This window comes from Glandiceps talaboti, chromosome 6 (genome assembly GCF_964340395.1).
Source record: "Glandiceps talaboti chromosome 6, keGlaTala1.1, whole genome shotgun sequence".
Taxonomy (NCBI): domain Eukaryota; kingdom Metazoa; phylum Hemichordata; class Enteropneusta; family Spengelidae; genus Glandiceps; species Glandiceps talaboti.
The window spans coordinates 27,827,215-27,842,156 of record NC_135554.1 but is presented as its reverse complement, the minus strand read 5'-3'; the positions used below and the strand labels follow the sequence as shown (position 1 = coordinate 27,842,156).

General features: G+C 36.9%; 1 protein-coding gene across 1 annotated transcript in view; it reads left to right on the top strand.

Annotated features, from left to right (window-relative positions):
• Positions 1 to 5,627: 5,627 nt before the first annotated feature.
• The window catches only part of LOC144437055 (uncharacterized), a 29,573-nt gene continuing 20,258 nt past the window's right edge, over positions 5,628 to 14,942 (top strand). The window contains exon 1 of the mRNA XM_078125923.1: positions 5,628 to 6,821. Within this exon, the coding sequence (XP_077982049.1) occupies positions 5,628 to 6,821 (1,194 nt within the window). The remainder of the gene's footprint in view (positions 6,822 to 14,942) is intronic.

Below are 14,942 nucleotides of genomic sequence, written 5' to 3'. Positions count from 1 at the left end.
TTGACTGAAGTAGGTGGGTGTGATTAATTAGAGTGGAGTATGATCCGTATGCTGGTATGGAAGTATTGTAATATCTTTTAAGTAGGCGGGAAAAGCCAACAAGATATACAAATGACGTGATTCCTTTATGTTACGCTGCACCTGACGTTGACTTATAGATTTCGAAAATAGCTAATTATCAAAACTGAAAGCGAAGGTGGAACAATAACTGTACTGTACTTACAATCACAGCGTCATTAACCAACGCCCTTTTTTTAAAAAAAAAACTCAAGAAAAAGTGAATCACTGTACTTATATAGGCAGACTAATTGGGTCCTACTATTCAGTTTATCCATTATACGATGATTTTTTACTAAATTTATGGAAATTATAGCTTTGCTGCATTCATTGAAAATCATACAAAATAATAGGTCATTCAATCAAGAAGGGAGGAAGAATTTGGATGGTGAACGAACTCCGTCTCGTATGATCCATGACACACTTTCAACCCATCCATCAATCAATTATCATCAATCCATCCATCCATCCACCCAATGCACCATCCAGCAATCAAGCCAGCTATACATCCATTCATCCACCCAATGCAGTCATCCATCAATCAAGTATCATCAATCCATCCATTCATCCATCCATCCAATGCAGCCATCCATCAATCAATCAATTATGTAATGTTTATCTGTTCCCAGAGGTTCAATTGCATACCAAGGGGTGTAATGTTTATCTGTTCCCAGAGGTTCAATTGCCTGCCAAGGGGTGCAAAGTTTATCTGTTCTCAGGGGTTCAATTGCCTGTCAAGTGGTGTAATGTTTATCTGTTCCCAGAGGTTCAAATGCCTGCCAAGCGGTGTAATGTTTATCAGTTCTGTTCCCAGAGGTTCAATTGCCTGCCAAGGGGTGTATTGTTTATGTGTTCCCAGAGGTTCCATTGCCTGCCAAGGGGTGTAATGTTTATCTGTTCTCATAGGTTCTATTGGCTGCCAAGGGGTGTATTGTTTATCTGTTCCCATAGTTTCTATTGCGAGCCAAGGGGTGTAATGTTTATCTGTTCCCAGAGGTTCAATTGCCTGCCAAGGGGTGTAATGTTTATCTGTTCTCATAGGTTATATTGCCTGCCAAGGGTTGTAATGTTTATATGTTCGCAGAGGTTCTATTGCGAGCCAAGGGGTGTAATGTTTATCTGTTCTCATAGGTTCTATTGCCTGCCAAGGGGTGTAATGTTTATCTGTTCTCATAGGTTCTATTACGTGCCAAGGGGCGTAAGGGGTGGACCATTTGATATCCGGGGGGGGGGCTTGGAATATTTCGGGAAAAAATATGCCAAATGAAGTTGCTTGAAAAAAAATCCGGATATGAGTGGGTGATGGAAAAAAAATGGACCACTGCTGCTAGAAAAAAATGTCTTGGCAGGGAAATGATGCACAGGTTCGAGTATACTGTTCAACCTGCTCGTACCTTTCCAACCAGGACACTTGTCAAATCATGACAAACATTTTCCAACACATGTCAGGGACCAGTCAGTTTCGTTAGCCTGTGGTACATATATATATTTGTTCTTGTCTCTGTTTCTTTCATAAATTGTTTAAATATTACATCATGTAAGGGTTCAAACATAACTATACATAAAATTATACATATAATACATGCATTACCTAGCTACCACACTAGTTACAGAACATGACATGTAAGTGTTTGGCTGTTTCACAATCAGTGCTTCACTTATCTTGCACTTTGGGGCAAAAGTGAACTTGAAGGTTTTGTTATCGTAATCTTCATACTATTAGATAGTTTACAAAAGAACTTAATCTAAATTGTTCTAGTCTCTTCAGTATGAATTTGTCAGAAGGGATGAATATACGTCCTATTTCGGACACTACATGTATCGACACCACGTGCACAACTCAAATTCAAGTTTCTATTGTACACTAGGTATGACCTCCTAAAGTGCTCTAACACATCAGTAACTTTACTATACATGCAACATCAATGCCCCTATACCAATGTTACAGGCCCACTTTTATAACATGGAAAACTTAAAAGTTATATTTACTTTTAATAGCTTTTCGAAGCTTGGCAATATATATCTCAGCGGCTATGAATAACCTAAAAATTGCCTAAATAGAAACAAAAAACTGCAGATCTGCCGGGGGGGGGGGCTTGGACTCCATCACCCCAGAGGACACTCATTCGTTAAACTAACAATAAGATTCACCAAAATTGGTAAAAAAAACAACTTCAAATGCTTCTAGGGGAGACCCCCTAGGACCCCCCCCCCCACATACACACCCCCCCCCCCACACACACACAACACAACAAGAGGTAGACATGTCCAAGCCTCAAATCAAAGTTCTTCCCTCCACCTCTTACTGTCAAGATGCTATGAAACTTTATTTCAAAAATGTTTCAACCTCACGTAGTTGCTTTTTACATGTTAGACCTGTCTTGGAAAGTTTGTAAATTATTAAAATCAAACATGTATGAAATATGTAGTTTTCTAAATAAAATCTGTGTGTGATAGAACAGCATCTTTTAACTCTCTGTATTACCCTGTGCGAAAACCAAACAGAAAATTGTGGCAACAAAAGTAGGTGTTCAACACTGACATAAAAAAAATCCGGATATCTCAAAGAAGCAGCATAGGCGAAGGAGAAAAAAAATAATTCTCAGGCAAGCAGGTGTGAAAAAAAATGACTCTCCACCAATCTTCCAAGCCCCTCACCCCCCACCCCCACCCCCGGATATCGAATGGTCTACCCCTAAAATTCATCTGTTCTCATAGGTTCAATTGCCTGCCAAGGGGTGTATTGTTTATCTGCTCCGCCGGAAAATCAACTGACTCTTTCCTTGATAAATAAACGGTAATTTCGAATTGAAATTTGAAAAATGTTGATAGGTTGTTTCGTCTCCTTTCATATTACGACGACGAACAAGAAATCCATTTCCTGGATATAGTAACCAAGTAACACGTTCAAGTAATTGAGTTTATTATATATTTGCCTTAATATAAATACCACACATGTACTAAAACAACAGTCGTCAAGCTAACGGTAACCAGCGGCCGGTCGTGTTCAACACTGTACATGTTCGTAATCTTTCAAATAAGATAAATTGACTTCACTATTAAAACGCACGAACGCTACTTTCTCAGGGTTTCTCCACTGGCGGTAACGTATTCACTGTTGTGTCGATAAATACCTGTTGGTTAAATTCGGCATTTTGGTCTGCGCGATAGACATTTTTGGCTTTCAATCATGGCCAAAAAGTCTACGAGCAATGATTTGTAGACACCCTTTCATTTTCAAATCATGACTCAATTACATTGCTGGTGTTTACAATCATTTTTTGTTAATTTTCAAATCGTACATTTTCGTCTTCATGGTAGACATTTTTGAATCGGTACACTTGTGACGCATTCTAGATTCTTATCTGCATAGTTCACCGTACCCATCAAACAAATTTCAAGAAACAGATTTGGACAAAAAGCATTCAAAATTTAATAACACAAACATATAATTATTTGTGAAAGAATCAAGCGACTGGTGGTCACATAAATATGGCAAGCCATGTGTTGCAATATTCAATAAAACACAATTCCATGCATAAAATGACATTCCTATTCATGTTTACACATTAATCTCAAAATCGTTCTCGTCAGTGTAAAAATCAATCTTTATGTTCGTACTATTAATGTGGGTGGTTATACGTATTTAATTATCGTCAAAAATGTATTAGTATTCGTCAAAATTACACATTTTATATTGTTATTGATGAATTTATTAAATATTCGGTAAATTATATTTGCATTGATCGAGTTTATATTTAGTCCAACGTTCTATGTACTTGCCATAAAATTCATATCCTCAAGCTACAATCTTATTTCCGTTGCGCGTCAACTTGTTCATCAAGGAGTACGCATGCGTAATGCAATTCAAATAAAGTGTATTTGAGTTTCATAAAACTTTCATTAGTATTCAACGTGTTGCAAGTTCTGGTGAAAGTCACGTCAGGGTGTGGGTTCTGTGTACGTTCAGACCACCAATGGTGGTATGAAGTGTACGGAAGTAAAGGCTTGTCACCATGCCTCTAAGGAGAATTTACATTCGCACAAGTCACTGGGCCTTTTTATTCTTTATTTGAATAAAATGAAGTAAACTGGGTTTTTTTAAACATAGCTGTGTTCTCTCGTGTGAAATAACCTTAGTAACCAACAGCCGGGTTAACCACAGGGGCGTGTAATATTTCATAGATTGTTGTTTTCTTATTGCTTAGAATGCCGTTTTCTTAGGAAAATATCGTACGAATCTTGCTGCTACAAATGTATCAATCTCTATACTACTTAGAAATATTATATGTCACTTCCCTTTACATGTGGGAATATATATTACTCAAAAGGTTGTTATATTTAGTCTGTAGACCTGGAAAACAACAATCTATGAAATATTACACGCCCCTGTGGGGTTAACTAAGTAACGATGACTAGTAACTGGCTGTTTTTTTAATGAGGAGAACACTTTCCTTTATTTATGCATTTGTATATACAATCCATAAAAAAAATTATTGATATTTGTCAAAATTACATTTGTATTCTGATTTTCAATATTGTTATCAATATATTGTTTTTGTATTGGGTAAATTATATTTATAATAATGTATGTATGTATGTATGTATGTATGTATGTATGTATGTACGTATGTACGTACGTATGTATGTATGTATGTATGCATGCATGCATGTATGTATGTATGTATGTATGTATGTATGTATGGATGGATGGATGGATGGATGGATGGATGGATGACATTAAATGTGGGTAGCACTTTAAAAATAACACATAAACAGTACAGTGGTGCTACCACGTCGCCGGCGCTATTTTTATTGAATGCTATACTAGTATATGGTGCTGCATACATTTACAAAAAGTGCAGGGTATATATTATTGATATCGCGCCAAACCAGTACAATATTAGCTGAATACCAATATAAGTATGTAAAAAGATTCAGAAAATGTGATGTAGTGTACTTCAAAGTTGTTAGTGGGGAGTCCTCGACAATGGAGTGTTTGAGTTCCCTTCGTAAGGTTAAACACATTTTATAACTGACAAGCACGCCTAGCGTTACCTAAGCCCTATATTTCAGATTATCATAATTTTTCTTCTACACATGCGTCCTTGAGAGGCGCTCTCTCTCCATTTGGTGAGTATTGTTTTGTATTTCTTTCATACTCGGAGCTTGGACGGGTACAGCTATTGTAGTAGCTGATATATGTGAGTTAACGTAGTCTTGCAGTATTAAAACCTCGATTGGCACGCACTGAGGTTTGTCGCAGGAGTCAGGGATATTCAACTAACGCTGTTTCTATGGACGTGTAGAATGTTTATATACTAAGCAACTATCGACAAAACTATATACCTAAAGAGTGAAATACATGAGAAGTTCATTTTGGAAACTAGCGTGCCAAAGCATAAATACGACACAGCATGGCTGTTTTTCGAGAAAATTTGCCTGGCAGCACGATTTCAAATGTCAGTTCTCGTCATCGGCTGAGCGTGGTAAGTATCACTCCAACAGAGCTCGATCTTACGTCGGATTGGAGAACGGAATCTCGGAACCGGCGTATACGTATGGCAAAAATGCTTGCTATTCTTTTTGCACCTATCATTGTAATCGTTATTCAAACTGGTCTCCAGGTCCAGGGTACCGTGAAAAATAAGTCGGACGTAGAAGACGCACGAAGTGAGATCAGAATCAGCATCTATACCGGTGCCTTGGTGACTGCATTGCAAAGAGAACGCGGAATGACTGCAGTATATTTAAGCTCAAACAGCAGTGATGCTTTGTCAAATTTGCGCTCGTTCTATGAAAACACCAACGCTGCAATAAATGACATATCAGTTTGGCCAGCTGAAGAAAAGGATGGTCCTGAATTTGCTTCTAAAGAGAGTTTTTACAAATATTTACATGACCATCGTTCAAAAGTGCAGGCCGGCGGGTATTTTAAAAAAGAAATTGATTTTTACACGTACATTAACAATATGATCATCAGTTGGGTAACAGCAAGAATAGATATGACAGCTGACTGGGTATTATGGAGAGCAGTGATGGCGTATGATACCCTGCTCCGAACCAAAGACGCCATGGGTATTGAGAGAGCAATGGGAGGAACGTTCTATGGAATGGGAGGTTTCACTTTAGAGGAGAGTCAATGGTTTTGCGAGATATCCGCTGCCACAGAAACACTCATGAAACAAAGTAAACAATACTTTCAGCCCGTACAAGACAAATACGATGAAATAATGTCTCTCGATTCCTCCAAAAGACTTCGACGTGAACTTGACAAGCTAAAACGAGAAATATACGCAAATAACATAACAAATGCAGATGTTATCCAAAGCCTTTACTGGTTCGATAACATGACTAATTATATAAATATACATACCCAGCTTGAGAATATGATAACAGAGTCTATCTACATCATGCTTGAAGAGAAAATTGAGCAAGCCGTGTTCGATGTCACCATAAGTTTAGTGATACTGGCTTTGGTTTTGTTAGTTTGTCCTATTATAAGCATCATGTATATAATGTCAGTTAATAGAATGACATCTGCTATCAAACTCTACGCCTTGACATTGACGGAGAAAACTATGGAACTTAATAAAGAAAAGAAACGTTCGGAACATCTACTTTATCGAATGTTACCACCGACTGTTGCTGACGATCTAAAGCGAAATAAGACCGTAAATGCTGAATGTTTCGACTCGGTAACTATTTTCTTCAGTGATATCGTTGGGTTTACAGAACTCGCTAGCAGTATTACACCACTCGAGGTAAGTTAGTTGATGAAATTTATCATATGGGTGTACAAAGTATATTGGTCGCCAACATGTATGTATGTATGTATGTATGTATGTATGTATGTATGTATGTATGTATGTATGTATGCATGCATGCATGGATGTATGGATGGATGGATGGATGGATGCATGTATGTATGTATGTATGTATGTATGTATGTATGTATGTATGTATGTATACGTGTGTGTATGTATGTATGTATGTATGTATGTATGTATAAACAGTCTGGGTTCCGTACTTTTCACTCTTGCCGAACGGTAACTGCACTATTAGTCTATTGGAGTAATGACATTGGCAACAAAGATCTGGTTGGTGTAATCTTCCTAGATCTAAGGAAGGCGCTTGACCTTGTGAATCATGAAATATAACTCGAATTAATTGCATATGCACATTTATTCAGATCCTATCTTGCGAATAGGAAGCAATGGGTTTCTGTCAATAGTTGAATTTCTGAAAGCGTTCCCCCCATAGGTTGGGGTACAAGGTTCGATCATAAGACCGCTTGTATATCACGTTGTACTTCGGATTGCGAAATCGATATGTTCGATATGTCTACGATTTATTTATACGTCAGCACAGTCAGTGAATAGATCTTGAGTGCAAGTTTAACGGTGACCTTGGTAGTATTAGTGATTGGTGTACTGAGAACAAACTGTGCCCTAACATTGACAAGACAAACTGTACCCTAACATTGACAAGACAAACTGTACCCTAACATTGACAAGACAAACTGTGCCCTAACATTGACAAGACAAACTGTGCCCTAACATTGACAAGACAAAATGTGCCCTAACATTGACAAGACAAACTGTACCCTAACATTGACAAGACAAACTGTACCCTAACATTGACAAGACAAACTGTACCCTAACATTGACAAGACATAATGTACCCTAACATTGACAAGACAAATTGTGCCCTAACATTGACAAGACAAACTGTACCCTAACATTGACAAGACATAATGTACCCTAACATTGACAAGACAAACTGTACCCTAACATTGACAAGACAAACTGTGCCCTAACATTGACAAGACAAACTGTACCCTAACATTGACAAGACAAAATGTACCCTAACATTGACAAGCCAAACTGTACCCTAACATTGACAAGACAAAATGTACTGTAACATTGACAAGACAAAATGTACCCTAACATTGACAAGACAAACTGTGCCCTAACATTGACAAGACAAACTGTACCCTAACATTGACAAGACAAAATGTACCCTAACATTGACAAGACAAACTGTACCCTAACATTGACAAGACAAAATGTACCCTAACATTGACAAGACAAAATGTACCCTAACATTGACAAGACAAACTGTACTGTAACATTGACAAGACAAACTGTACCCTAACATTGACAAGACAAACTGTACCCTAACATTGACAAGACAAACTGTACCCTAACATTGACAAGACATAATGTACCCTAACATTGACAAGACAAACTGTGCCCTAACATTGACAAGACAAAATGTACCCTAACATTGACAAGACAAACTGTGCCCTAACATTGACAAGACAAAATGTACTGTAACATTGACAAGGCAAACTGTATGGTAGTTACAACTCGACAGAAAGAACATACTTGTCACGTAGTGACTGGAATGTAAAACTGAATGAATAAAGTGTTTTCTTCCACAATCGGCAAGGCGGCAATTCTATAATAGCTTTGTTTTACCTTACTTTGATTATTGTCAGACAATATGGGGATGCTGCAGCAAGATAGATAACACCCGTTTACATAGTTTACTGAAACGTTCCATGGCATGAGGCTTATTTTAAATTGTGACTCCGGCATGTCTCCAACAGAGATGCTAATCAGGCTAAATTGGTATCCACTCTCCTATATCGTTTCTATTGTTTCGGTGTACGAAGTACTAGATTGTCGATACAACATACAAAGGAAAGGATAAGTAGCAATCCATGTTGAAAATAATTTGTTAAAGTTTAGTCCCATCAAAAGGAGGTCAAAGGGTAAAAAGTCAATATTACCCCAGTGGGTAAAGTGTGGACTGAATAAGGAGAGGTAAAAAGTCAATATTACCCCCCTCCTCCCCCAGTGGATATATTATGAACTGAATTAGGACTATACAAAGGAGAATACATCTTATTTGTATAAATTATTCGGATATAAACACTTGAGACATAATGATTCAGTTACATGTAAGTTGCTATCAGCAGTTAATGTATACAAACACAGAATAACATTGCAACCAAGTGGGTTGGTGATCATTATAGTGTTGAAATGTACATTTATAAGATTGCAATCATTGCATAGTCTTTATATATGAAGTGGTAGAAGAATGTTGCAATGGTCATTATACATGGCCTAGCCTTTTTTGTAGAAAAGAATGCTTTTACGAGCATAAGGATATTGTCCTCATATTTCAGGCAAGAAATGAATAATTTTGACAATCAAGTATACTATACATTGTCATGTCTGATCCCACGTACGTGTTCATTGTACTTTTAGCTAAACCCCGGGGGGTACTCGGGTGGGTAATGGGTACATGTGCACCCTGGTGGACAAAACTTACAACCACAAACTTCAAAAAGTAGGGGTCAAAAGTCTACATTTTAGCCAGAAATAGGGGTCAAACGATACACTTTCAAGTGACACGTGCATGCTTCAGTCATCGCTAGTTCATTGGCTGCCCGGGGGCTGGAGGGAGGGGCGCCTACTTCCGATAAAAATGACTGAAAACAACCCGTGGAAACAACCTTGTTCAAAATATGGGGTGAAAAGTCGTACGTGCATTCAAAGAGTTGAGTCAAACCTCTACATAATTGCTTTAAAAATCAAGACTCAAAAGTCTACATAAGTCGAAAAAGGGGGTCAAAACAGCGGTACATACTTATATACTCTTTCTATGGGATTACCCCCCCCCCCCCCGAGTCAGACCAAGCATGATCATTGTCATCTCATCAATGTCTTAGGATCAATCTTATCTCTTCCTATGACGCAGTCACTTTGTAAACAATGCTTCCGTTTCACAGTTTTAAAAATGTGTACCAAAATTAAACTATCTCACGCCCTATCAATGAGGACGTTTTAATTTCCTTGAAAATCACATGGTAGTTGATAGGACGTTGTGGTGGGTGTTGTTATGGTAGGTAGTTTCCTGTTCTCACCTATTCATAAACGAGACACTGATTAAAACACACACCACTAACTCCGCTCATTCTAACGAACCAAATCATTACATGCTTGTCGTTAAATAGGGTAGATCTGTTTTGTTCCAAGTATTGTTTAAAACATCTCCATGCCAACAAAATATTGCAATCTAAGTAATGTCTTTGCGATGAAATGTAGCAGTGTTAGAAAACTTTTGTCTGAGCCAGACTACGAAATGTCAGGCAGGAGTCATAACATTAAAATGAAGTAATAGATAACTCGAAATTGAAGTTTATTGGCCTAGAATGAAACCTTCTTCCAGATGTCGTGCGATACTCGTACTCAGCGCCACTTCTCAGCTAATTAATGACAATGGTCAGTAATTGCAAGTTGCCACTAAATGTCAACTAAATGTCAAGATATTAGACAGAGAGTTAGACCGTCATGGTGTACATACGGAAATAGAATTACATTGATTGAAGCATTAGTTTTGTAAGGAAGTAATCATGGAAGGTGATTATGAAGAAACCTGCAGTGGAAACAACTATTTTTAATTGATTTGATCTATTTCTCAATAAATCAATCAATCAAGGTCAACAGAATTGCATTGAGATACTGGTATTGTCAAGAAGTCATCAGTAAAGGTGATCATTTCATCAAAAAAAGTCTACACAATCTACAACTGATATGAATATTGATTAAAAAACACATCCAATGCATATGGGCACAATCAGTTTTGTTGCTGTGGAGTAAAAAAAACTGATGAAAACGTCTGCCGCCTAAATGACCTATCTTGATCTTTAATGTACAGTGTACAAGTTGATACAAAAAGATATCGGAATATTAATGATTACAAAATTCTAACAAATGATTTCAACTGACAAACAGTAAAAAAAGTAATTTTCTTAGAAGCATGCACATGTATCATCCAAACGGCAAACCTATCATTAACCTAACGGTAAGAGTGTACTAAGCTTGTTGATGGACCTTTTCATTTCAATGAGTTGGAATAAATCAAAAGTGTCTTCTTATATTACAATAACTGACTAAGCATTCAGTTTACGTCTAGTTACATGTTCCCTGGCCTTTTATGAGAGGCGTTCAATTTAGATATGATCTGATTTGATGAGAGAAGACCTTTATAATATCATAGAAAGCAAAATAATTCTCAACCCAAATTATAGCGCGCGCACACACACACACACACACACACACACACACACACACACACACACACACACACACACAGTCACACGTTATCGCCTTTCAATAAATACCGCATATACAATGAATACCATAGGGATTCTGTCACCATTTTGGTTAAGGCCGCATTCTAATCTAACATTTCGATTTCGGGAGAAATTCCACGTAAAAAATATTGCCACTTAATACTGCCATAAACTAGTTAGGAGGGTATTAAATTGATACACTTAATACTGCAATGGACTACTAGTTAAGAGAGTATTCAGTTGATACACATAATACTGCCATGGACTACTAGTGTTACGGATGACAGAATACAACTTTTTGATATTCGCTAAGTTTTGATGTTTTGCGAGGTCACCGTGAACTCTCAGCTGTCATGAATTAATACTTAGAACAAATGTTTGCATTTCGCGAATATTCTTCTTCTAAGATGACAACATTAAGTTATTATAAGATCGTTGATGTCACATAATGACTAATTACAGACAGTTGGAAGAACAATGACGTGATCACATTGTTTAGCTAGTTTTCATATTTGTCAATATCATTTGCATTGAATTAAGGCGACGGCAATACTTCCGTTTTAGTCATTTATGGTGCTGATTATTTTATTACCCAATCATTTGAGTATTGTATATTTTATGTTTATAAGAATTTAATGAAATAAATGATGGATTCAGTCTTTGGAAGAGACGGTCGATCCGAGGTCAGGAGCTTCGATCTGCTCCGTGGCCACTTCCAAATGATCCAGGTTAACCATGAACATTGTGTGTAGTCTGAGCTAATTCCCTAAAAGTCCAAGTCGATCCCGTGTACAGAGTGAAGAGAGAGAGAGAGAGAGAGAGAGAGAGAGAGAGAGAGAGAGAGAGAGAGAGAGAGAGAGAGAGAGAGAGAGAGAGAGAGAGAGAGAGAGAGAGAGTAACATTGAAGGAGGGTCACCTCCCAATTTGTTACACTAGTTAGGAGGGTATTGCTGAGGACAGTATATGTTTGGCCACAGGGGTATACATATTTAATTCAATATGACTCTATCTCAAGTAATATATGTGCAGCTGGCATTCGTATCAATACCTTTGTGCTAAAATGACCTAATATTGAATATGACTAAAGCCAATGCGAGGATTTATTGGGTTTATAAGAGTTCACTTTGTAGCACCTGTCTAATATTGAAATGACCTAATAACTTGATTATTAGAAGTATTAAGCCAAATTCATGTGTTGAATGCATATATATGTATGTATGTATGTATGTATGTATGTATGTATGTATGTGTGTATGTGTGTATGTATGTATGTATGTATGTATGTATGTATGTACGTCTGTACGTACTTACGCATGTATGTATGTATGTATGTATGTATGTATGTATGTATGTACGTCTGTACGTACATACGTATGTATGTATGTATGTATGTATGTATGTATGTATGTGTGTTTATGTATGTAAGTCTGTACGCATGTATGTATGTATTTGTGTGTGTGTGTTTGTGTACACTGTAGCAGTATGTACACTTTAGCAAGTGCAACTGCCAGATATTTCAATGATTGAGTTGAAATATTGTATGCATCTTTGAAAGCTACCCTTTGAGATTAGTATTGCTATTGGTTTTTGTGACTCCTTTTAATGGTTCTGAAAACCTTGCACGCTCCCTGGTGGCGAGACTTCGATCGCGTTCCCTCAGACTTCTACTGTAATGTACACTCTCGGAAAACCCTTACAAATAACACGTTAACTTCAAGAAATGGTTTGGAAAAGATAAAGTATATTGACATTTGTGTTTCTGCCTATCTGCCACCTATATTTGGGTATTCATGTTAAAACGAGTTGCTCTCCTTATATTGATAAAAAAAAAAGTCGATGTTAAGTGTTAAATCCGTTCATTTGAATGGAAAACGCAGTTGTTATCAAACACCCAATACTTTTCAGTAACATAATCCTATATCGTTATTCATTCTAGTAATGAAAAGGCACGCTAGTTTCAAGGGTATGGATCAATTATGTCACTAGAAAACTAAACGATGGTAACATTGACGAAATAACGATTGTTCAGCATTTGTTTAAAAAGTTAATCAAATAATTTTAAAAGCATCATTTAATTTTTAATAGTGGAGAAACCTTATGAATTGCTTTTTTTTTCGTACGTCATCAGTGAGTTGATTTACATAAAGTATGACGTCAATAGATAGTGTTATCCGGCGATTTTGATTCTTTTGCCGAAACGTTTATTTACAAAGCGGTGGACCAACCTTTGTCATTGTATCCTCTTTGTGTTAGTGTTACTATAAATGTGGATAAGTAAAATTAGAGCCAATGTCCCCTAACCTGACCGAAACACTGTGCGGCATACACACGTATACTTTTATTGGTTCATACAATATTGTAAATAAAGACAACACTTCAGACACACTGAGTCATTATTAAATGTACAAACAAAATACAATAGACATTGTTACCACTGAATTCAAAGTCATTGACAATACGCATTGTTATCACTAAAGTCATTGACAATAGACATTGTTACCATGGAACTTTGAGAATAGACTTCAGTGGTAACAGTGTATCACAATTACCTGCAGTTTGTTTACATTACTAATGGCAGAGTGTTTCTGAAATATTGGTCTTATCTAGAAATATCATGTACGCCAAGATAAAGATAAATTTGTGCCTGATACTACTTCGGCGATGCTGGGTGAAATTGGATGTAAATGAAATCTGAGTCATTTCTGTATAATGAAGTATTTTGTTAGCCTAGATGACGGTATTTCATGATGAATTACCTCACCACTGTTCATTTTGAATAGTCTCATACTTTGCGATGTGTATTGAAAATAACACAAGGGAGCTTTCGGTAGTTGCAGGTGAGAGGGGATAGGAAAAAGCGGAAGTAGATTCACAGATTGGTTCCTGGGGAGGACCAAAGTGGATTTTGAGAGGCATCATTGTATGTCTAACGTTGCATTATTTTGTGATTTTGATATCCCTTCGCTGCCACCATTGCCGCATTCCACCCCTTATGCAATAATATCACACCATGACAATAATGCAGCGAATCATATTGTTAGTTGTGGTCTGATGAGAGGAGTCTGTGGCAACAGTGTGGTTAGATATTTGAGATAATTTCGGAAGTCGGGATGTAGATAATGTCGGTCGTGTGTCCATCTAGTCCGAGTTCTGGCCTTCAGCTCTGTCAATTAGATCTAAACAAGGGGTATTAATTAATGCAACGCCCTCCAACTAATTCATTGTGGTGGCAGTAGTAGTTGTGGAAAACAACCAATGCCTTTAAAATAGTATTTGTGGTGAGATAAAATCATTTAACTTTTATTCTGAGACACGTGTCCCTTGTTCACATTTGACACCATTTTAAAAGATGGTTTTGAAATACATACATGTAATGTAAATAACAGGGTTGTGTCATATTTAAGAGAAAGGATATTGTGAGAGGTCCATTTTATAGAAACCTGTACGACTGCTTAATGTAGACATGAGCTAGTGTAATATATAATAAATATAAGGCTATTAGATATTGGAATTCATATTTTATGTATCATTTCATAGTATAATTATGCTAAAATTATTTAGTGCGGACAAGGAAAATATTACATATAGCGAAAAACATTCTTGCTTTCAAATGTTTAATCTGATACCTGCATCAGATACCATATATCCACATATATATTCCATAATTGTTCCCTTTATTTCTCTTTGGGGATACATAAGCTGAAATTTACCTAAAGCACTTATTTAACGTATTTCA